General features: G+C 40.8%; 1 protein-coding gene across 1 annotated transcript in view; it reads left to right on the forward strand.

The window, feature by feature from the left end:
- Positions 1 to 17,346, forward strand: part of BCAS1 (brain enriched myelin associated protein 1) — a 51,234-nt gene extending 33,888 nt beyond the window's left edge. Inside the window, exons 9-11 of the mRNA XM_037402688.1 lie at positions 5,959 to 6,024; positions 9,765 to 10,031; positions 15,440 to 17,346. Coding sequence (XP_037258585.1) covers positions 5,959 to 6,024; positions 9,765 to 10,031; positions 15,440 to 15,514 — 408 coding nt within the window. The 3' untranslated portion in view covers positions 15,515 to 17,346. The remainder of the gene's footprint in view (positions 1 to 5,958; positions 6,025 to 9,764; positions 10,032 to 15,439) is intronic.
- The last annotated feature ends 5,924 nt before the right edge of the window (positions 17,347 to 23,270 follow it).

Raw genomic sequence — 23,270 nt, forward strand, 5'->3', positions numbered from 1 at the left:
CCTTCAGCTCCGCCAGCCGTTTCCTCGGGGTGATGGGAGAGCGGGACTGGTGCTGCTGGGGCAGCCCACCCGCTGCTGAGGCAGCCCACCCGCCGGCTGTCCCTGCGCTCTGCAGTGCTGTGCTGGCTGCAGCGAGTCGTGTTTTTTAGCAGTTACACGTTTTTGGCAGCTTACGTGGGTTAGCTACGCTGGCGTGTAAAAGCATACGGTTGCTGCTTCGAAGGTGTTATATGCTAGACGAGTCAAAAAAAAAAGGCACGAAGATGAATCTAATCCTTCGCAGAAGAAGACTGAAGGGCAGAAGGAAAGCACTGAGGTGATAACGTAGCTAGACTCGATCTTAAAGGGCTTTTCCAACCAACACGATTCTATGGTATCATCCTCCAGTCATAGGCATGAAGCCGTCCTGGCGGATTTGTGTACAAACAACAGCCAGACAGAATTCCTCAAAAGACTCTAGAAAAGTAGCCAAGGAAAAAAATAGTCCAAGACTAGAACTAACACTTCCCTGATTAAAATTATCGCAGGCCTTGAGGATTTATATAGCAATTGATCTATTTTGGCAAGATTTACAAATGTGTATGGAAGATTTCTATTTTAATCAATGCTGTTTATTTGCAGGCAGCTACATGGTGTGGGTGTCAGAGTAGCTTATACATTAAAATGGAAAAACCACAGTTTCTTATAACACTACATAATACATAGCCCAGGTTGTCTGCTTGCTGGTACATACCGCTGTGAGCAGCCACATAGTGAAAGGTTAAAATTTGTGAGTCAGGCTATAGAAGGTACACACAACAACCCAAATCCTGATTTATTTTTTTATTTCTAAATGTTTGGTGTTTATTTTCAGTTGTCTGTTAGCCTCAGCCCAACCCATGATGGCTGCCTTTACTTTTTATTCTTTAGAGTTAACATTACTACATAGCCACTCCGGTGTATCTGAGGATCCAAGCTAAAATTCTTAATACCAGTCAAGAACTGTGCACCCAATGGGCCTTTAATTTCACATATGACTTTACAAAATTAGTCAGTTTGGGAAAATCTCAACTTTAATCCTAAATCCGAGGGGGCTTGTGGTCATCCTGCATAGAGGCTTGTCACTGTGGCACATGCTAGGCATGCAGAAGGTGACTCAGGAGCAATGCATATCAAACACGGACACCTATAGCAACCATGACTTCAAATCATGTCACCTTACTTAAAAAATATAGCACCAATTAAATAATAAAGCTGTTCCACACCTGTCTTAGTCACCATGGGAGAAAACAGGGCTGTGTTAAAAGCCTAGATGTAATCAGAGCAGGCGTTTAGTCCGGATTTTAGCCTAGAAAGACAGAACTATTGTGTAGGCAAACATCTACCCACATGGGAAACAGAATTGTATTAACTGTGTAACTGGTTTTGCAGCTTTTTGAAACCTTTAGTATTTATCTGCTCTGCTTTTGGCTATCAATTTGCAAACAGATCATGGATTACTTTAATATATTTTTGGCCTCGAAGTATGTCCCAGGCTGTTTCCTCTGAATAACTTTTGGATTACTGGACCACTGCCATGCTGTTGCGCACATCAGAGCTATGTCGCTGCCCTACCTACAGCTTTGTGCCGACTGGTCAATCAGTATTTCTGATTCCTAAGGCAGTCAGAAGGATTTTAAGCCACTGCTAAACAGCCACTCTCTGTAAAGCTTTTGAACTAGTGGTGAGCGCTGAAAATGCATGAAATGTTTAAGACTCTAAGAGAGGCTTTTCTGGCAAGGAAAAGGCGCCAAGCTCCAGTGCTGTGGGGCTGAGAGCCGAGATGGGTATTGTAGAGATAAGGTCCTTCTGCTCAGAACGGTTATACTGGCAGACTGCATACTGGAAGGTATCATTTCCCCTCAGAAAATGTCCATTCCCACTGCAGTTTTCTCCTGAGGTCTGACTACCCTAGAGTAACAGCCATAAAGCGGAGGAATTGCCGAGCCAGCTCTGCAATAGCTAGCTCGCAGCCTGGTAGTGGTGTAATTCTGGCACCATGGAGCTCAGAGCTCGGTAATTTGCACATTTTGGGGAGCTGCCATTTGCAGCCTCCCTGGTCCTCATGCTAATGTCATTAGTCTGCTGTTCATACTAATGCTAGTTAGTTTTAAACTAACTCAGACATATGAGAGTTTACACTGCAGCTCCGGCCACAGCGTGAACGTACATTTAAGGAGCACAGCAAAGGGCCTGACATCACACCATCCCCTTGTGCTTTCTGCCTGTGTGAGGGACTCAGTTCTTAGCACCTCTTACCTGAAGCATGGGGGATAAAATGTCTTCACGTGGTTGCATCTGTTCAACCTCTTTCACTTGCAAATCTGGACAAACCTCAGCCAATGCCTAAATGTACCCTGTGGCGTTCTACCTCCCATGGTGACAGGGGCAGGAGGCTCTTGGAGGTATGGGAAATGCCTTAAAGTGGCATCAGAGCCTGTCCAAAGCATGCCATCCACGTGGTGCAGGTCACTGGCTGATCCAGCAGGTCCTCTTGGAGCACTCCTCCTGCCTTGCTGCAGGTGGAGTGGGCCAGGAATTCTTGTAAGACAGGATCTGGACAAGCACAGGTACTTATGGTCTCTGAAAGAAACCATGCTTGTCGTGAGAAGGAATGTGGCAGGACTTTGCTAAAATCCAGGCTTCTGTTTACTGATATACTTCATTGTTTAGTCTCCATTCTGGCAATAGATGGATTATCGCTCTGGCTGTTGAAAGAGACTGACCTTTAATTTTATACTACTTTACTGGGTTTACTGGGTTTCTCTTCTACCCGCAGAAGATGATCCCAAGGTATTCTGATAACATCCACACTTATGTTACACAGGTCAACCACCCACGTGCCTAAGAAAATGTAGCTTATATTCTTAGAATTCAAAACTGGGACTCAGAAATTGTTTAATAGTATTTCAGTCTATTGTGAGCCTCAGACAGGCGAGTCTGTTATTCTCCATGTGCCCCAGTTTTGAACATATTCTGCTTAGAAAGTACAAGCACAGGCTGATAGCAAATAGACATTTAGATCCATAGCCCTATAGTTGCCACTATTGACACAAGGATAGCCATTGCAAGAACTAGGAGTAATTTATTTTGGAAAAGACAGCATGAGTCTTGAAGGTTGCCCGCTGACTTGCTCAGTAGAGACATCCCTTCTTATTTGTGACGAATTGTTTGCAATTGCAAAGGTCACAGAAGTCATTGCTGTGGTTAAAATGGGAGAGGGTTAACTAATGCTACAAAAGCTATTGGGAAATTATAGAAATATATAAAGTATTAGTTTAAAGCCCCATGAATCAATAAAAGATGAAGAAATACTACTGCTTTTTTATCTAACTAACCCACACCTACGTGAATGTGAGTGAAATCCTGTGCTTCCAAATGAAAGTCACTCATGTCTCATTAATTAAAATCAAATAGCTATCTTATTATTTACAGGGTGGGATACATCAGACCCAGTGTAAATGACTTGATAGAAGTGGCTACACCTGAGCTAGTCACCCAGGTTCCCTTTAAAGGCACCGAGTAGAGGTGCGCAGGTCTGAGAGTCCCTTAGAATTTAGGATGTCAGATGGCATGAGCCTATAAAGTTCCTGCTTTTCTCCATACAATATAAACAGATACAAAGCTAGGTAAGATAAATCCTTTCAAGATGTCTGTTTTGAGATATTTTTGTGGAGATGAGAAGGATGTAAAATGGCTGCGCTTTTATTATTATTTATTTATTTATTTTTATTAAATCAGAATGAGCAGAGTTATTGACTGTAAACTGGGGGTGTAGCCTTTGTCCTCAGCTGGGAAGCTGACTGGTAGCACAGTTAGTCTGAGATAGTGTTGAGTATGGTCTTTGCAAAAAAAAAAAAACCCCAAAAAAACCCCTCCTATTTCTGGATTAAGGAAGATGCTCTCAACTCTCAAGGAAAATATATCTTTCTGGAATAACAAAAAAAATATTATTTTCAAATTGTCTGTAGTGTCTGTGCTGTGTAATAAATAGCATTTGGCATCAAGAATAACTATTTTATGTTGTCCCAACTTAATTTTTCTTCATTATTCATGAAAATGTAGTAAGCCTATTGCCTGTCCCCACCCTCCTCCATTTAAAGATATGCTGATCCACCCTTACTGCAGAAAACAGAAAACCCTTTCAGGAAGCTTTCAGCAGCAGCAGCAGTTCTAAATGACCAAAGGCAAGGATAAGAGGTCAGCAGTGCTCTAGAGAGAAATCCTTGTGATCCTTAAGCATATGTTTAAGTGAAGGCAAGAGGGAACTTTGTCTAGGCAGAGACTTCAAGGTCTTTACACTGTTATTTATTTTTGGGAGGTGAGGAGACAGACCAAACCACAGATTACTAATTGGCTAAAGCAGGGGTTTTTCTTTTTTTTTCTTTTTTCTTTTTTTTTTTTTTTCCCCTGGTAATTTTAATTGGGTTTTTTGTTGTTGGTTTGGTGCTTTTTTTTAGAAAAAAAAAAAAGTAACAAGGTGATTGCTGTTATAGCATAAACTTTTTTTTTTTTCTCTGAAGGCATTTAAAGACTTACTGAAATAGAAATGCAAACTAGATCTTATCACAATGTATCTTCATGCACTCTGGGCTGAGTTTCTATCCTGTAATGTTCAGACAGACCACACAGCGCTTCCTCCCCTCCGTTTCTGCAACCTCTTACACATAGTCACAAGCATAAACATGCAAGAGACTGAGCAGCAGCATGTTCCAGAAAGAGCATTCTTCCCACAATTTGTGACAAGTAATGAATTGTCATGAAGTGGTTTAGCTTTCTATCATGCTGCTTCTATGTATTGATTTTCTGTGGGTTTATAGGGGAAATCAGAGACTGAAATAGGTCCTTGCAATAATACCACACACAGGATCAAGCTGATACTGTTGTGCTTCAAGTAACAAATCTACAAGCTACAGAAACCCACAAATCCTCCTGATCTATCTTTAGAACAAAAGTCACATCCTTTCATTGTTTTCATTGAACTCATGCAATGAAAAATGACATTTAAATTTGGGCACTTTGAAATTCTGGAATTTATTTTATGCTTTACTGCTAAGCATTGTGTCTTACATGGTACTCAGGAGAATACCATGTTGAATCCTCTAGCGTACTTTTTAATTAAATAAATGTACTTATTTATTTTGTTTCTTTTATGTCACTAATTGTAACTAAACCTTAATCTAATTCTCACAAATGTTGTGATATTTACTCATTGAGCTAGTTTTGTCAACCAAGTTTTTGTCATTTTGAAATCTAGATAGAAACAGAGGACCGTACCTTAAAAACATATTTCAGAGTCATGGTTTGCTCTGAATGACTGGCCAGTGCTGCAGCCTCAGGGTCTGCTCTGATTGTCTGGGCTGGGAACAGCGGGCACCAAGAAGGGCCATTACTTAGATCTATATAGACAGAAGGCATAAACTGGAAAGCAAAAATTGGGAAAAATGGATGCGGATCATAAAATATAAAAATATATCTGTAAAGCCGAGTGGGTTTTAATTATTCACAGGATATGCTCTTAGGATGATGGTTAAATAGAAAGGCAGTCCCACTAGACCTTATAAGACAGATTTGCCTCTGAAAAGCAAGCAAAAGCTCTTTCCTAGAAAACTACAGCGGCAGGCCTGATAGCACTGTCTTGTTTACTGGCTGATATGATCTCTGGTCCACTGAGACCTCATTCATATTTCTCAGGCCTTAATGGGAAAATTGACTTGCGAGAGACAATCACTTCACATAGAAAACGACTAGCAAAAATCTGCCTTGGAGATGTGGGTATTTAAAAGTGTTGGTAGAGTTTCTGAAATGTCTGGGTTTGTTTTAGTGTTATAAAGAGTATCCTTAAATCAAACCTCATGTTTTTTGACTCGTGTTTTCATATTGAATTAATGCCTCAAACAGGAACCCAGTTAGAAGTCCTATAATCCTTTGTTATTTTAGTCAGTCAAGGGTGATGGAGGGACAACCAGTTCAGAAGAGGTAAATGGCCCAAGCCCCAGTCACCAAGTAAGTGCCCGGATTTCTTCATCTTTTGGTGATGGGTTGTTGTCACCTGCTTCCATACAATTCTAGCTTTTGAAATATAAACATCACTGAAAGAAAAGTGCTACATGCTCATTGAGCTTTATATATTTACATATTACTTTACTTATCTATTTATTTTATCAGATTTTTTTTTAATGCTTTTTTTCAGGTGTGTTCCTTTTCTTAAAATGATCAGTGTTTTTATGTTCAATTTTTTTTCCTATCTCTCTTGCTATTGTTTTACTTCCTGCATGTACCTCAGCTTAGGCAGTGAATCTAAATACACACAGCTAGAATAATTTTTACTTCACTGATTTACTTGTCTGCAGAGGAAAGGATCATTTAGGTGGAAACTCCATAGAAAAGAAATGAAAGTGAGAATGAAAACTGTTCACTGCAATTTAACAGAAGCTGTGAAAATAATTTTTCTTACTCTCATTTCATTTCTTTCATTTTATGTTCATAAAAGCTAAACTGAAACTTTGGATGTGACCTTTACATTATATTCTTTATGGCTTTAAAAATGCTTCAGAAATATCACAGTTTCATTAACAAATACTGTTACCTTTTCTGAGCGTCAAACCCTCACCTGTTGCAAGTCAAGATATCCAGAATGATTACATTCAGCAATGAGAGACAGAACACAGGCTCTGTGTTCAGGCATAAGGTTTCCTTCAACCTGAGAGCAAAGCAGAAGATGTATTGGAAGGTGACCTTTCAGAATTTCCTTTTTTTAATCAATACTAAAATTATTTTCTCACTCTTCCTATTTTAATTATGTCCTATGACGCTAAGGTTAATCTTTATGAATTATTTCTCTAAAAGCATCCTAAATATAGAAGGTCTTGTCCTGTGACGCTTACTCCTTGTTTTATACAACAGCTTTGTGAAATGATCTGGGTGACTAAAAGTTACAGACCTGGATGTACTTTTTTTTTTTTTAAGTATTGTATTATTTTAATTATCAACCAGTTTACTTCATTTTTTTTAAATAACTTATTGGTCTTCCTTCTTCTCTTGCTTGCATTGGTGTAAATTAGCACAGTTTTATTACACAGAAGAGCTCAAGGAAGACTATCTGCTGTTGACTTTTTCCTTTTTTAGAATTTCTATGAAACAATCTTAAATTATGCTATTGCATCTCTGGAATGCTGTGATTCTTCTTTGCTCTTCATCATTGCCATTCTGTATGCTACAGAAATGCATTACAACATTGATCCAAAATCTGCAGAAATTTAGGGGGTCTGCTGTTGTGCTTAAAAAACAGCCTTGGATCAAGGTCTCCTGAAATATGATGGGGAAAAATACTATCCTGTTAATCTTTTGGTTGGGTTGGTTTTTTTTTCCCCTCTAGCAGCACTGTTAATGTTGAGAGAGTAAAAGCAATCTGTCAGGTGCAGATCACCCTTTAGAATAAGAAACATTAACATGTTTCATTATTCATAGGCTTCACTTTGTATTTCCTGAGCTTCTCCCATCAATATAAAATATGCCAATTTCCTGCCTTTCAAGGTTAATATGAAACACCTCAAAGATATTATCTGATTGGATTTTTTTTTTCTTATTTTGCCTGGAAAATGTATTATGAATATTTTTAAAGTGTTTTGTTTTACTAACATCAAAGGCCCAAACCTGCTCACAGAAATAATAATGTTGCACCCAGTTCAGATTTGGCTGCAATGCTGTAACTATCAGGCACCTACACAATCAAGTGTGGTGAGGAAGACTCAACTCTAATTTTATACCTGCAGAGTAAACCCACAGATTTCAGAGTGTTAATAAGGGTTAGAAGTTGTTCTGGCACCTTTGAGTTCAGACGTATCCAGTCTCATATCTGTATTTTGGGTGCTGTGGTTATTTCTGAACTGAATGTGCACATTTGCAATTGTACCAAAGAGAAGCATTTCAAAGGCGAGTGAAGACAAATAAGAGTAAGAAGGATCTTCTCAAACTAACCGACGGGGCCAGCAACTGAGAGCTTCCTGTCTCATAAAGTTATTCAGAAAGAGAAAGACAGAATTAAATTTGGGTCTATGAAGTTCTGTTTGTCCTTGTGCTGGGAGAGCTCCTGCATCACTTGGGCACCCAGAAGTGCATCCAAGCAGGTCCTTCTCCTCAAGGCAGGTGAACAAGCTGCAGGTAGCGTGCCGTGTCTGTGCAGCCCCAGGCAGTTCTCCTGTACTCTGACATTCTTGAATTTGCTTTAATAAACTATTGACACCCGATGGTGCCTGCCCGTGAGCATGGGGCTACTGATCACCAGCATCTCCAGGTTTCATGGGCTGCCTTCATGTATCTCCTGCAGAACTAGAGCAAAGACTAGCTTCACAGCTGTATTTTTTTAAGACTAAAAGCAGACAAATCCAGATGTAAGCAAGCATATACCCACACATGTCTGTCCTTTGGAAAAGGAAACGGTTAAATACAAGCACATATTTTGCAGAGGACTGAAGCCTACTGGTCAAGACTAAATGTATTTAAATGGTTGCAGGTTCTATAATTTACATGGGGGGGGGAGGGGCTAAGATTGGGTGGGGAAAAAAGGTAAATCAAGTTAAAAAGGCCAGAGGTAGTATTGCTACCCCCTCTCATTCTTGTTTCCCCAAAATTAGAGGGTCTGAGGGTTTTTTTAATAGATATGAGAGATGTATTTGCATTCTGTTTCTCTGGAGTTTCTGCTTTCAGGTTTTTCTCTAAAATCATAATGTCTAAAAATGTTTTTATTTTTAATTAAAGCTTGTCATGTAGGTGTATAACCCTAGGCCTTTAGAAGAACACCAGGTATTTCAAGACTAATGGTAAAATCCCCAAAGCTGGAAAAATTACTCAGCATTAAGCTCTGGGCTCTGCCCTGCGGGCAGATGTAAGATTTCCAGCTTTTCAAGATGGTAAATTTGTGTGCTGTTTTAATTATTATGGTAATAAATAAGACAATACGATTTTTTGCATAAGAAAAAAAACAATCCTATTTGCAAAGTGAATTCCAAGCAAAAACTTATCTAGCCATTTGCTACTCTCCAAACTGTGACAGTTTCATTATCCTTTGTTTGCCAGATACGGTTTTTATCCTGTGAACTTCAAACATATCCGGTACTTCTCTGAGTTTCGAAATCTTTTTCTTTACTATAAATAGGTGCTCTGTTGTTGTATTTGTCTTTGAAATCTTTGCTATCTCTTCTTTTGTGCTTGTATATGAAATTTTCTATGACGCTATGGCCTTCCATAGCCAAACCCCATGTTAATTCTTTGGTGGAGTGGTGCAGTTTCATGGCAGAGTTGGTTTTATCCTTTGCTTTATGGTGTCTTTTACTTCGTTTCTCTCTCGGATCTTTTTCTTGCACTTTTTGGGTGCTTTCACAGCCTTGGATGCAAAAGCTCGGAGAGCCTTAGTTGGCAGTGCATGCTTGTGACTCTGCATCTTACCATGCACACTGTCTGCCTCCTAAAACAGCCTCAGCATAGACATATACATAAATAAAGTCTATGCAGGGATGGTTTGATCTTGCAGTCTTTGCTCATGTAAGTAATTCTGTTGGCTCACTGGGAGTCCTTCCCTAAGTCAAGGCTGCAGGAGTTCATCCCAAACTCTGTAAATGAAAACTCGTTGGACGGCAGGATTTCTCCCTGCCAGGTGGCCTTTCATTTTCTAATATATTTATGGATCGCCTTCCAAAATGTTTACATTTCACACTAAAAATAACCATTGTTTGAAACTGCTTTAGACATTAAACTCCACAGAGAGGCCAGTTGCCCCAGCTGAAAGTGAACCTGTGGGCCAAAAGAGCAAAGAGAGTTCAAAAGACAAGAAGTCTACAGTGGAGCTGAGCAAGCAGAAAGGCAGCAAACAGGAAACCAGGGAGCAGCCAGACTCCAGGGAGCAGCAAGCAGCCGAGACCGACTCCATCCAGAACGGAGGAGATGCTTCCAAGGAACCCTCCTTCAAGAAGACAGAGAAGAGGCAGTCACTTGGAGGGTTTTTTAAGGGCCTTGTACGTCAACTTGATCTTATCTTTTTAGTCTTTTTTCAGCTGATTGAACCACCTAGCCTGCAAGCTGTAACCGTGCGATATTTGTGCTCCGATGGAGTGCAACTTCACAAGCAGCTTGCAGGGCTAAAGCCAAACAGCCGCAAGTTTTTGGAAAACTTGGGCCTCAGGGTACTGATTCACAGGCAGGTATGGTTTACTATGGGAGATCTATAATTGTTCCCACACCCCCGTTTTTGAGGTTCATGCCTTGGCTATGGGGATGACTCAACTGTTCCTATAGCAGGTACTGAACCACCCACAAATTATGGTGTGTTTGTTAAGGAAAAGTGGACATGGTGCCAGTGAGTAACCTGCTGGCCACAACGGTGGTTTAGCTGCTGCTTCACAGCAGCTGGGACATCCCTGCAAGGCAGGAAACCCCTGCAAGGAAAAAATTAAGGTAGACCACTGGGTGGGTGGGAACCAGCATAGTGGTCACAAGATAAGCAGCTCATGTTAGCGATCAGTTATAGACTAGTTAAGCACATTAAAAAAAAAAGTGGGTTTTTTTCCCTGCTTTTTTTCTTAAATCTTACCCTAAATTAGCTATGCCCCCTTCACTGAAAGCTGAAACGTATAAATGAAAGAATTCAGTATGCGCAAAATCTGAGTTTCTGTAAGGTTTGGTGTTAATCATGCAACTAGTGGTTCCTCAGAGTATTAAATAAGTGGAAACTTTTTTTTCCCCCTCGTCTGTATTTGGTGCCAAGGTAAAAACAAAAGCACAGATTAGACCTGGGACTGCCTCTCAAGTGCTGGCATGAGGGCAGATTTTGATTGCTTTTTACGAACAAACTGGAAGGATGCAGTTTGCTCCTCTTTCCTCACATTGCCACAACAGCAATAAATCCACAGACCTATGGGGTCATTTTTAGCATCTTTTAGAAACCTTGTGTGTAAACTGAGCTTCATCACAAATTTCAAGTGATGTGAAGAAGCTAAACAGATTTGACTGTTACCTTCAATGATTCCTAGTGAATCTGGCTCCCCTGAGAGACATACAGCTTTTTTTCCTTCCTCCCTAACCTACTTCTAAGGTTGTCAGGAAAGAAAAAGAGCTAGGCAATCCTCCAGGCCTGAAAGAAGGAAAGGCAAGCAATACAAATTGAAATGGTAACACAGATTTGAAAATTAGCCCTGTTAGGACACTGGGTTATAAAATAAGGGCTGCCATGCAGGCCAGTATGACTCATTCAGAGGCAGATGTTTTTCCACATCATAAGAAGTGTTTAATTTGCACACATTTCACAGAATTACTGTGTATACTACAGAAGGTGATTTGCATTACCAAAATAATTACATATTAGAAGGGGAATTAAGAACAAAAGGAAAATAACTTTCTGTAATATTGATTAGCAAAAGTTCAGCCACTTCTGCTTTCTGTTTCCCCCCATTGTTCTGGGGTAAAATCCTGGTCCTCACTGAATCAGTGGGACTTTCCTGTAGTTTCAGTGGAGCAAGGAAGTCCAGGAGCTCACCTGGAGCATCCACCATCTTGTGCTGGCTTCCATTCATCTTTGCTCCCAGTGAAGTCAAGAGGAGAAATCTTTTTGCTTAACAGAATGTGAGAAAGTGAGGATATTGTTTTATATCTACCTATGAATTATACTAGCTAATTGAAGTTATCAAACACATGCATGCTTATGTGCACATTTCTTTCCTCACACCCTTTGCCTCCAAATTTTGTATGAAATTTCCACTGTGCACAACATGAGTTCATGTGCATAGCATCTGATCCACGCTCAGAAGCATGGTGTGTAGGTGTCATATCCTGCTGTGAGTATTGGCAACCTCCCCCCAGCAGTGAAATCAGGAGTTCTGTTACTTAAACCACTCAGATGATGGTAACAGATCTCTTATGTCAGCTGCAGGGGAGGAAGACAGCCACATATTTCCAGCATAGGTTATCTAGAAATGGGGCAAATGTTAACTGCCTCTATTATTTCTGGAGATAAATGGGATTTGTTTCTCTGGTCTGGAGGTTTGTTGAATTTAAGCACTGACAGTCCTCCTTTGTCGAAGTTCTCACTGTAGCCACTGTGTGAAAAAGGGTTTGTCTGTTGACAACTGTACTTTATTTGTATGGTGTCATTCATCCAAGCTGTATCCAAAAATCTCTCGTAGAATTTAACAATAGATACAAATTTAGAATTATTCCACAAAGGGAGAAACAGGAAGTGCAAGCTAGCAAGGAGACATGCTTTCGAGTGCAAGTTCATGAGACACAGAAAGAAGCAGGAAAGGTGTCTCTGATTCAAAGGGCAAGAAAAAGCTTTTTGATCAAGAGAGGAGATTGTGAAGAGGTAAAAAGACCGTTTGGGGAAAAAAAATGCAGAATAAATGTAGAGGAAGTAGAGATGTTCTGTGAGATATTTTTGCTTGCTCGAGTAGTATGCCAGACAGTTTGTCTGTATAGTCCCTTATCTTCTGTTGCAATTATAAAGGTCAACAGTATTCCTACAGCTTCCCTCTACCATTAACAGAAGATGGCGCTAAAAAAAAAAAAAAGTTTTTATAACAGTATAGCTGATACAGTCAGTTTCTTGTGCTTTTGAACTGGGAGGGGAAAAATAAAACAACAACAAATGAGGTCTGTGTATGGAAAATATCTCACAGAAGATTACTGTATCTTTTTTAATATCCCAAAAAAAGATTACCCACATCTAAGTAACCCAGTTCTGCTATGCTTTTAAAAAAATAATCTGCACATCTCCTAGGTGATCATACGAAGTCCTAGGAAGGGTAATCATTAATCTAAAAGTATTAGATCACACACAAATCAATGCCAGAATTTTCATTTCAAGATAACAGCTCAAATATCTGGGAACAACTCAGCAAAACTATAAAGCTTTATACTGATAAAATGGAAGCAGGAGATACTTAACAAGGGATCCAGCAGACCTTACTTGCTCACATAACCTGTACCCACCCAGCGCCTCCTAAATTCTGGTGAGCTATTTCAATAGCAGCTATTTTAACACCGCTCTCTCCTAAATCTGTGGATTCCTCTGGGAAAGGGTACAGAGTAAGAGGAAGTCGTAGTGCAGGAATGCAGCTGATGAGAACACTACAGTTCAAGCATCTGCTCCCGGTTGGACTAACAAATGCTGAAACTTTTGATACAAATGGAGCCGCTTATGCAAGCAAACAGTGTTGCAGCCCGGCTGAGGGGTTTTAGCATGGACGATAAGGTCCAGTGGTTGTCCCTATGGTAAAAGAGATTAATTTATAAGCTATATAAAATGCAAAGGTATTTAGTGAGTCTTAGAAAGATTAGATTAGAAAGGGGGGTAAAAAAAAGATTAATGACATTGTTTTCTGAGCTGGAATAACTCATACTTAAGTTGTCAGAAACTAGGAGTGCTTAGCATGTGGAAACTATTCTGACCTATTCTGATCAGAGTATCTAGTATACTGACACAGATTTCTCCTGAGCACAAGGTGGAAAAAAAATACACTCCAAATCCATGACATTCCTCTGTGTGCACTTTAAAGTGCTCTGCACAAAATAATATGTTCCAGCTTAGCTGTCACAAATACAGCCAGCTTCCACTGCACTGAAAGGGGTGTGCAAAGTAACTGAAAGCAAGATGTGAGCCAGTGGTACCTGTGCTTCTGAATCTGAGGGCAGAGCTGGAATTTGTCCGTTAAAAGGGCAGGAACAAAGTTCCTTGTTTCACACAAGGCTTGGAAATTCCAGTTTAACAAGAATCATCAGCCAGTCTCCTCAACGCTTCCTGCTTTAATCAGCAACCACCTTGATGGGTGCAGCAGGGACACTGTAGTATAAGCAAATAATGTATGACACTTCTGCAAATGTGCTAAATGAGTCAAAATGGGGATTATCTCAAATGACTTCCCCTCCTTTACTCCTCTCTCCACCCATTTATAGGAAGAATGGCAAGTAGTATCATCCTCGTTTCCATCAGTCTAAAAATGGCTTAATATCTTCATGCATCAGACAGAACAGCTACCATTGACAGACTCCATTACTCTTGTAATGTGGGAAGTCTTTTAACAGATGTGTAGGTTTTTAGCATTGTTGGATAAATTTGGAATTACTAGCTTGTTTGGTATTGTCTAATAGATATTAGGAGCTATTACATTGTTTTATGTGGTTTCCATTTGCTGCTACGTATATGTGGCCAAAAAATTTTATTCTGCTCTAGAGTGTCTTCCAAACTCAACATCAGTGTAAGCAGAAACAAACCCATTGCAGCCAGCTGAGCTGCACAAGATTACAGTCAAAGACAGGGGATTCTTTTAGTCTGTTGTGATTTTTGGCTGCTTTTTTTTTAATACTTAGATTTTCAAAGGTGAAAAGTTAAAAGAATATCAATGAGGTGGAGACTAATCAGTATAAAAAACCCACTGTTATTACTTCTCTGAAAAGGATGAGGAAGTTGAGATCTTTCACTCTCCAGGTCTGACACAGAATAGTCTTGTGGTGACCTGAAGTGATGAGTCAGGTTTCCAGTGCAAAACATACTGTGTGAAAGGAGAATTTGTATATGATTCTGCACAGTTCCTGTTGTAGGGAAAGCACATAGCAGTCACCTTTAGCTTTGTCATGCTCTTTTTTCTGTTTAGCATGTAATGACTTAGGCATCTGGCTACAAATAGGATTGGCATCCTACATTAACAGTGACCTCTGAAACAGTGTTGTGGATCCATTTTGCTGTCATGTACTGAAGTTTCGGTGGTTTCAAGGCCAGTAGAATTAGGTCAAGGCATCTTAAACTAAAGCCAAGGTTTTATCAATTACTAGTAAAAAATTTAATTGGTGTGGCTAGATCTATGCATTTCCTTCATCTAAGTCGGATTAGTGTCTTGAACTGGTTCCAAAACCAGAATTGAATTTGTAGTGTAAAAAAGCTTTATCACTCTAACATTGTCAAATACCTGTCATGCATAAAAGTATTTAATGTTCCTTTAACTTAGAGCAGACCAAGGCTGGCTATAATACACTGTTAATCATGCTTGAAGGACTCAGCATGGTTTCAGTGAACCATTTAGGCCAAGAAAATTTTAGAGAAAGCTATGCCAAAACTACAGTGCAAGTACACAGCAACATGTCTCTGGTACATTGGTCCAATTTCTAAAGACAATTGCTTTCCGTGCTGACCAGGAAAATTATATGAAAATAACCAACACATTTAGGCAAAGTCACAAGCAGTAGCTTTCTGGGATTGTCATGATACAGATGGTGCTTATATGCTTATGCATATAAATAAAGGGCAAATTAAGAAAAGCAGAAAGGTGAAATGAGTGGGAAATATCTGGTAGCAAAACTCTAAGACATAATTCCAGACTTGAACTGTTCTGAAATATTTGAAAATTTTTATAAATTTCTCTATTTTGTTCCACAGGGTTCCAAAAGGATGTCTGATGCTGAAGTGCAAACAGATCCAGTGTCTATCCTACCTGCTGGGAAATCCAAGTAATGAATACACTTGGTTGCTGAAGGATCAGCAGCTCTCTGTAAGCTCCCTTGCAGTAGAGATGACTCATTATTTTCCTTTACATGGCTGTCATCAAATGCCTGAGGCTAAAGCAAACATTGGTGTATCATTTAAGGTATATCATTTACAAGGTTTGTTCATTAGATGTTAGAAAGCAACTCTAAAGATCATCAAGCAATGTGTAGTATACTTAAAGAAAGGTCATGTGGATGGTTTTAAGTCTATAGAGGGCAGAGTATGTAAGGTGAGAAAGCAGCAGTGAATTAAATAAATGGCAGAAAAAAATGCATGTGACAAAGGAATGCAGTTTGTGCAGCAAGGCATGAGCAACAAATCCTCAGCTTTAGAGAGCTTTAAAGCAGCCAGGAAAAAAAGAAAATCTCCTTTGATAAATGTTATAGTTAAATGTAAAAACAACCAAGTCACCTTCTGTGGTTTTCAATAGAGCTGAAATTAGCAAAAAGTCTGCAGTATAATAGAATCAGTGGTTATAAAGTTATGCTTCATATTGGTTATTAATGTAAATTAAAACGCTAAAATGCAAAGGCTTTACATGATTGAGACAGCTTCTCTCTTGTCTTGGTGAGGTGGGATAACAAATTAAAAACGATTTAAGGTTCTAATAGGAACACAAGGGGGCACTCGCGTCCCCACCGCAGTCCTAACTCCAAGGCTGTACCTACGATCCTGTTATTAATGTTTTTCAGATGATAGGAAACTTAGTGGTTTCATCAGCTATTTGTTTATATCCATACTTGTAATTAATCCTAATAAAAACCAAAATCAAGGCTGTCCAGGCACCTACCTGCTTCACAAGACTTGTGTAATAACTGTAGTTAATAAATTTTACAGAAAATTAAGATTTCTGTTTATTCAGCCCCGGGCTAACCTGGACAGTTTTAATCCACACTAGCATCTGAATGATACAGTACTGTATATTTTGACCTCCTTATGATTAAATAAACGAATACTTATCCTTTCAAAGAAATCACTTGCCGCTTTAATCTTAAAACAAAGTTTGTTACTTACATCTCTGTTTTCTGATAATTGATGTGACATTAAGGCATAAATCAACACAACAAAATCCTGCCTGCGGACTGAATAGCTGTCATTCTTTATTTGAGTAGAGATTAAAACTGGAAACCAAGCGAGAATTCTGTAAAATCTGCAGAATTACATTTCTAACTAGTGCTAGAAGACCAAGGTAAAAGAGCCTTGTTTCTTGATCTGAGCCACTGCATAGGTGGGTGGTATTTTTGCACTGGCCTCTGCAAACCTGTAGACTTGTGGCAGATGACCAAGACTTGCCACTGGTTCTATGCACAGAGAGCACAGACAAAAGGTCCTTTAGTTGAAATAGTACTTTCTGCTCTCCTCCCTAGCACAATGGGCCTTTCATGCCGTATAAAGCGGTATCAATCAGAGTGACTGCTTACAGATTTCAAATCTGATTCGTAACAACCTACTACATCTGTGTAGGACCAGTGACTTCTGTGCATCCCCATTTTTGGTAGGATGAGAGAAGAACTGGGTTTGTAATATCCAGCTTTGCTCCACAAAAAGGTCTTAGGCTTTGTCTCCACTGCAAGAGTATACAGTTTTAATTAAGTCAATGCATGTAAAGCTACATACAGTGAGACAACCACCATGGTTACATGCTGGTATGAAAGTGCCAGATGTCAGCATAGTGAGTGTTCTCAGGAAGGAGGAATAAGCTATCATGCTATTTGCTGACTTCATACTGCTGTAATTGCCTCCGTATTAGGATAGTATTTCAGCAATTTTCAAATAAAAATATGCTCTGTGTAATTAATTAATTATAGACTATATATATTATTTTATTATAGACAGCTTGGACATTAATATTGTATTATGGATACATCAGGCCGCCTGTGGAAGGGAATAACTCTTCCTTAGTCCATGTGTTAGGAGCAGGTCTGCGTTGATTGAATCCTGTATTTCCAAGGCAATTAGGACCGCTGACCATGTGATCTGACCATATCACTTGGCAATGGGACTAATTTCAGGAATCAGGAAATCCTCTTGGCAGAAAAACAAGAAAAACAGTAAGTTTGGCTGTGGATGCCCCTTATGCCACTGAGCTATTATTGCAGATGAAATAATGGTTAGTGTTGGCACTGCCTCCCACGTAGAAACTCCCTGTTTTGCTCGATTCCTCTCTGATAACAGGAACAACACGAGCCCTGAAGAAGCGACTCAGCCTTCTCATAAAGCAACAACACATGGAGCCCCAAGAGGAAGAAAGGTCTTAGGAGGTGCATCCACAGTTAAGTTGAGCTTCCGCATTCCAGTGCCGTGTAAGAAATATAAAAATACAGCTTTTATGTTCAGGCCCAGTAAAGCTTAACAAGTTATTTGGAAATCAAAGCTTTGGAAGAGGCGGCAATCCAAGATAAAGGAAAAGAGCAGCCAAAGCAATGCATTGCATTTAGACTCTTGTCAAAGCTCAGGTTTTATTGCATAGGGTCTTTTGAGGGGAACTGAAGCAGGCCAGACTGCTTCAAGGCTCTTACGTGTGTGTCATGTAGGCATTTTGGAAGAATTTTAAGAAGTCAATGCAATCTCATAAACACAAAAATCACAGGGAATGGAGTAAAATTGCTACTTTTTGTGTAAGAAATGCTTCCCTCCAAGGGGCAGATGTTTATGCCACCACCACCCTGCCGTAAGCGAGCCCACTCGCAGGTGAGGCTCGGGCCCTGCCACGCGTGTCCTGCTGTCCCCAGGATGAGCCCTCAGCGGGCCCAGCCCGCCGCCACAGGTGGGGCGCCACAGGTTTTCTGAGGAAAAAAACTGAAAGCACATTATCTCCCATGGAAGTGTATCTGAGCGCAACTGTTCTTCTCTGGAAGCTGGCCAGATGATTAACTTCACCACGTTTCAAGAAGGTTTTTAAGGGCAACTCCTGGCAACACTGCCCTGCGCTGACTGTTACAGTGCGCAGCCCGGTTAGAACAATGTGATTTCCAGTATTAAACAGCCTGCCCATTAATTGTGTGCGTAACCAGCAGCTAATTACCAGCACACACAAAACAGGTAATTGCACTTTAGCAGCTATTATTTATTTGGTGTAAGCATTGACCCTTGCCTAAAAAACACCCCAGAGCCTGGTAGTTTTCTGGCCTGCCCTGTCTGCTGGTTGTCTTGTGAAGTCTCAGAGGGACATCTCTGAGGGGGTGTCCCTGAGGGGCATCTCTGAGGGGGATCTCTGAGGGGCGTCTCTGAGGGGGCATCTCTGAGGAGGCGTCTCTGATGGGGCGTCTCTGATGGAGCATCTCTGAGGGGCCATCTCTGAGAGGGCCCCATTGGAACCGGGGCCAGGGCAGCTCCATGGCCAGGCCCATTTCAGTGTCCATGTCCAGCTGACCACCCAGCCTGAAGTCACCTGTCCCTGTCCCCAGGGTGGGGAGGGGTACTGCAAGAGCTGTCACACATTTTAGGAAATGGAGGGAAACTGAGGCAGTGCTGAGGACCATACCTGGCCCTCATCTGTGCTCAGGGACAGGTTTGTGATTGCTGCTGTCACCCTGCCTGGCTTTTCTTTGGTGGGAATGCTGGGATGGGGCCTGTTGGCAGCTGCAAAATGGCCACAAAGTATAAGTAATCACTTAATGGGTCACACATAGAAAAAGACCTGGTTGCATGTGACCTGTTGGGGCTGAAGTATTGCTTTGAAGGCTTGCTGTTTGTGTGGGCAGGCACCACACTTTGGTGTTCCACAACCTGGTCCACACCCTTTCGGGCCCCCTCAGCCTCCTCCACCTGCTGCATCTGCCCCCGCCAAAGTGGGGGGACTGCAGAGGAGTTTCTGTGGATCCCCGCTCCTGCAGAATATATGCCTGAAAATATCATAATTGCACTGTTGCGTCTGTATAATAGGATCTTCGGAGGTTCCTGTTGGGCCACCTGTCTGCTGAAAGCATTTGTTCTGTTGAATTGTGTGCATCCATCAATCACACTGTATTTGCATTCCCAGGGAGGTTTGCAAAGCAATAAACACCTTTAAGAGTACCTAGAAAGCATAGTCTTTCTCCCTGTTGGCCATGCCAGACCTGTATCTACCCTCTGCCTGGTGTTAAGCTCGAGCAGCTTTCCAGTTGGGAATCTGATTAGGCTCTTGCCCTTTGTAAGTACAAGATTTTTTGCTTCAGGAGATGAGGGGTTGGTCTGCTCACACAGAGACCAGGATCTGACGTCTAAGGAAGTAACAAAAATGCTTCCAGGGTTTGTGTGGTTCACGTTGCTAGCTCTGTACCCAGGGCTTAGAACATGTTTTAAGTATACCTTAATACCTTTTTATATATAAATGTTTACAACTGGCTTTGAGGCAATTTATGCAACAAAATCCATGCTTTCATACCTAGAAAAGACAGCACTCCAGAATACAAACAGAAAGGGCTAGTGCATGGATGAGTGAACTGACCCCATTTGTGAGACAGAGATAGAAAAACTCTAACTTCAGTACACTCATTTGAGAATATCAGTGAAGAATCTGGATTTGTTATAGACTCCACCTCTTCTGGATAACACACCCAGGTCTTTACTGGCAACTTCAGCAGTTTAGCAGTTCTGAGAACACAAAAACAGGAAATTCTGCAGCAGCCTTGAGAGGGTCTGAAGATGTGTATAAATTCCTTAAAGTTTGTATTATTTTCTGAAAACAAATTATCAAAAGCCTTGAAGAAGAATAAAACCCTTATCAACACTCTTTGCTTTTACTTAATCATTTCCTATTAAATTTGTCACCTACTAAACTGCATAGGAAATCAGCCTTCTGCACAGGAAGCATTAGCGATTTGACTTTAAACCGGAAAGGTACAAAGTCCAAATTCCTTCTTTATCACATCCGACTGTAAGCAGGTGATGCGACATTTGACACTGCCCCTTCACCTACCTTTACACAGAGTAGGAGTAAGGTCCTTTATGATTTTTGCAGTGCACAGGGAATGATAAAGGCAGACCCTGGACACAATCTTCAGGACATTTAAAACATGATTACACTTTTGCAGACTCATCTTTGTTGCAGTACTTCACAAATTTTAAGGATGTTTTTGATGACTTCATTAGTATTGTTTGGAAAAACATAAGGGAAGTGCAGAGTTTTCACTTTTTTTTCTGTCAGCAGTTTCTAGTCAATTGGAGAAACAGATTCTTAGTTGGTATAAACTGAAATTGTATTACTTGAATAAATGAGATTGAAGCATGTTGAGGCACTGTCATCACAGGAAGCTTTCTTTTTGCAGCTTTTGAGCACTGGCAGTGGCTGTCATAAGTGGAGGAAAAGAGTTGCTTGTGAAAAATTTGCTTGTAAAATCGAGCTTGCCTCCGAAACAATATTTTTTTCTTTTTACCACTGATTCACAGTATTGGAAAAGCATATAATCATCAAATGTCCTGTTCCTACACAAATAGATTATATAACTTCTGATAAGCAAAAGAATGATAGAAATAAGAACATATGTCTGCTTGGTAGAACTGAAAATCTTCCTATCACTCATTCACTTTAGAAGGCCCAAATCAAAACACTGCTGTCACGATTCCTCTGCAGGCAGGTTGTCACAGAGTGCTGCATTCAGGAAGAGTCTCCCTTCAAAAGCACAAACAGACCATTTGGAAGAAAGTGTAGGATTTTGCCAGCAGCTGGCTTCAGCCTCCACCTGTGTGGGCTGGGAGGGAGTGTGGGTTAACAGGGCAGTGTGAGAGGCTTATAGGAACAGCAAGAGTTTAGCTTGCAGATCTCCTGCTGCCTGCTTCTGATCCTCTATCTGTTCCTTCTCAAACAAAGCCTTCTCACTCAGCCTCTGTATAGGAGACCATAAATTCCTATCTCTGCATAGTTTACACTCTTTCTATTAAATATATGAACATAAGTGCTTGTTACCACCACTCTGGAGTTGATACCCTGTTACAGGTATCATGCTTCATTGCTGAGGGGATCATGTTCATATAAATATCTAGATAAATAGATACCTGGTGAGTGCCGAAAGCCTGGTGATTCTCACTGGCAGTACTATAGGAGATTTGCAGAAGTAAACCTGTGCTAGCTCATCAGCTAAAGTATTTCACAGCCTTGGATATTTATCTCTGTAAACTGAAATCCTTGGGTGTGACCTGAGATGACTGAAAGGTGTCCTCTCGTTCAGCTGCCAGAATAGGAGAGCAAGTAGGTGGAGACAGTAACCTCTTAAATTTCTGCAGCACCAATTAGCAGGCACCCTTCATCGAATTCAGTAATCAAGGCTACAAAACCTTAATAGCATGTATTTATTGACCAAAAAATGGCTGTACCTATATTCAGATCCCCAATCATGGAGCAGAACCTGGTCTAAGACGTTACAGAAACAATTCCCTGTAGCCAGAGAACCCACTAAGGGTTCTCACCAGCAGCATTTTGGTGATTGCAGCTAAGTGCTTTCAACTGTGTTAGCAGAGCACCCTTGCCAGAGACATGAGCTACATAAATTTAATTCCAGTGTGACTAAATCCATGCTAAGGCTTTTATCAATGTTGTGACTGTACTTGAAAATCATTTTTGGCTCTCTTCTCCCACCCTCTCGCCTCCACGCGATCCTGCCAGTAAAACTGACAAGTAAAACCTAGAGTTTTGTCTCCATCAATCTGCTGTTGCAGTGGGGTCTGCAGGTCCCACAGAGACCTAGAGAGGGTTAATTACTGCAGTGGGGTGAGTCAGCCCAGTTGGTTTTCATATATGAGCTGCTGAGAAGGTAAGCTCCTTTGAAAGGGGTTGGGAAGCAAGAGAGCGCTAACACATTAGCTACTAGAAGAAAGGCCAGGTTCAGCCAGGACCAGGTAGGAGCTTTGCATTGCTGAACTATCCCTCGGGCAGAGGCCAGTTGTGGGATTGCTTTGCTGTCTTTTCAGTCTGGAGTATGTGCTTAGCCTTTCACATGGAGTCCATTTATGGCCTCCAAGAAGGCATGAGTCCTTGATAAACTTTTCTGGGTTTAGCTTTCTGTGGAGTTGGTAGTATGGTTTGTCTAGAATTGCTGTGGCAATGCCTTGGCTCAAGCCCTCATTAAAACCCGACCTTTGGGAAGTTGCACACCTGTAACCCGGTGAAGCAATACACTCTCCTACCTTTTTGTTAGAAGCCTAAATGTGGATTTAGCCACCTAACTTCAACCCTGAAAACATAAACAACTTCTACATCCATCAATATTTATTTAAAGGTGAATGGTAATGCTACGACATAAATTTGGAATTTTCATCACAGAAAAAACAAGCTTGCTTTTTAAAGATGCTTTTCCCTGTAAAATGTGCTGGTGTTCTTTCAAGTAGAGGATATGTCATTTCAAAGCCTCTCCGAGAGACCCAAGCAGGGATTGTGTTGAGTATCTTGGTGTGAAAGAGTGATGGTGGATCTTGGCACAACAGCATTAGAAAGCCTGCCTGTGCCAGACAGCATGAAGTACTGTTTCTTGGGTTAGTCGGGGGTGGGGTGGGGGTGTTTGGGTATTTTTTTGGTTCTCAACAAGCAAAAATCTCTACATATGTTACATTTGTACTCTATCTTGATTGTTGCAAAGAGGTTTAGAAACAGCATCAAAGGAACCTAAAGTCTGTGGTGTGTTCAGACCGTACAGGAGATGTGGTGTGGTGAGGGTTAAGGCAAATCTGCCTTCTTTCATTGTTCCATGTCACCATGTCAGTCATGATAGCTGACCTGCAGTGATGTAATATAATATGGACACTAAGG

The sequence above is a fragment of the Falco rusticolus genome, chromosome 10, assembly GCF_015220075.1.
Source record: "Falco rusticolus isolate bFalRus1 chromosome 10, bFalRus1.pri, whole genome shotgun sequence".
Taxonomy (NCBI): domain Eukaryota; kingdom Metazoa; phylum Chordata; class Aves; order Falconiformes; family Falconidae; genus Falco; species Falco rusticolus.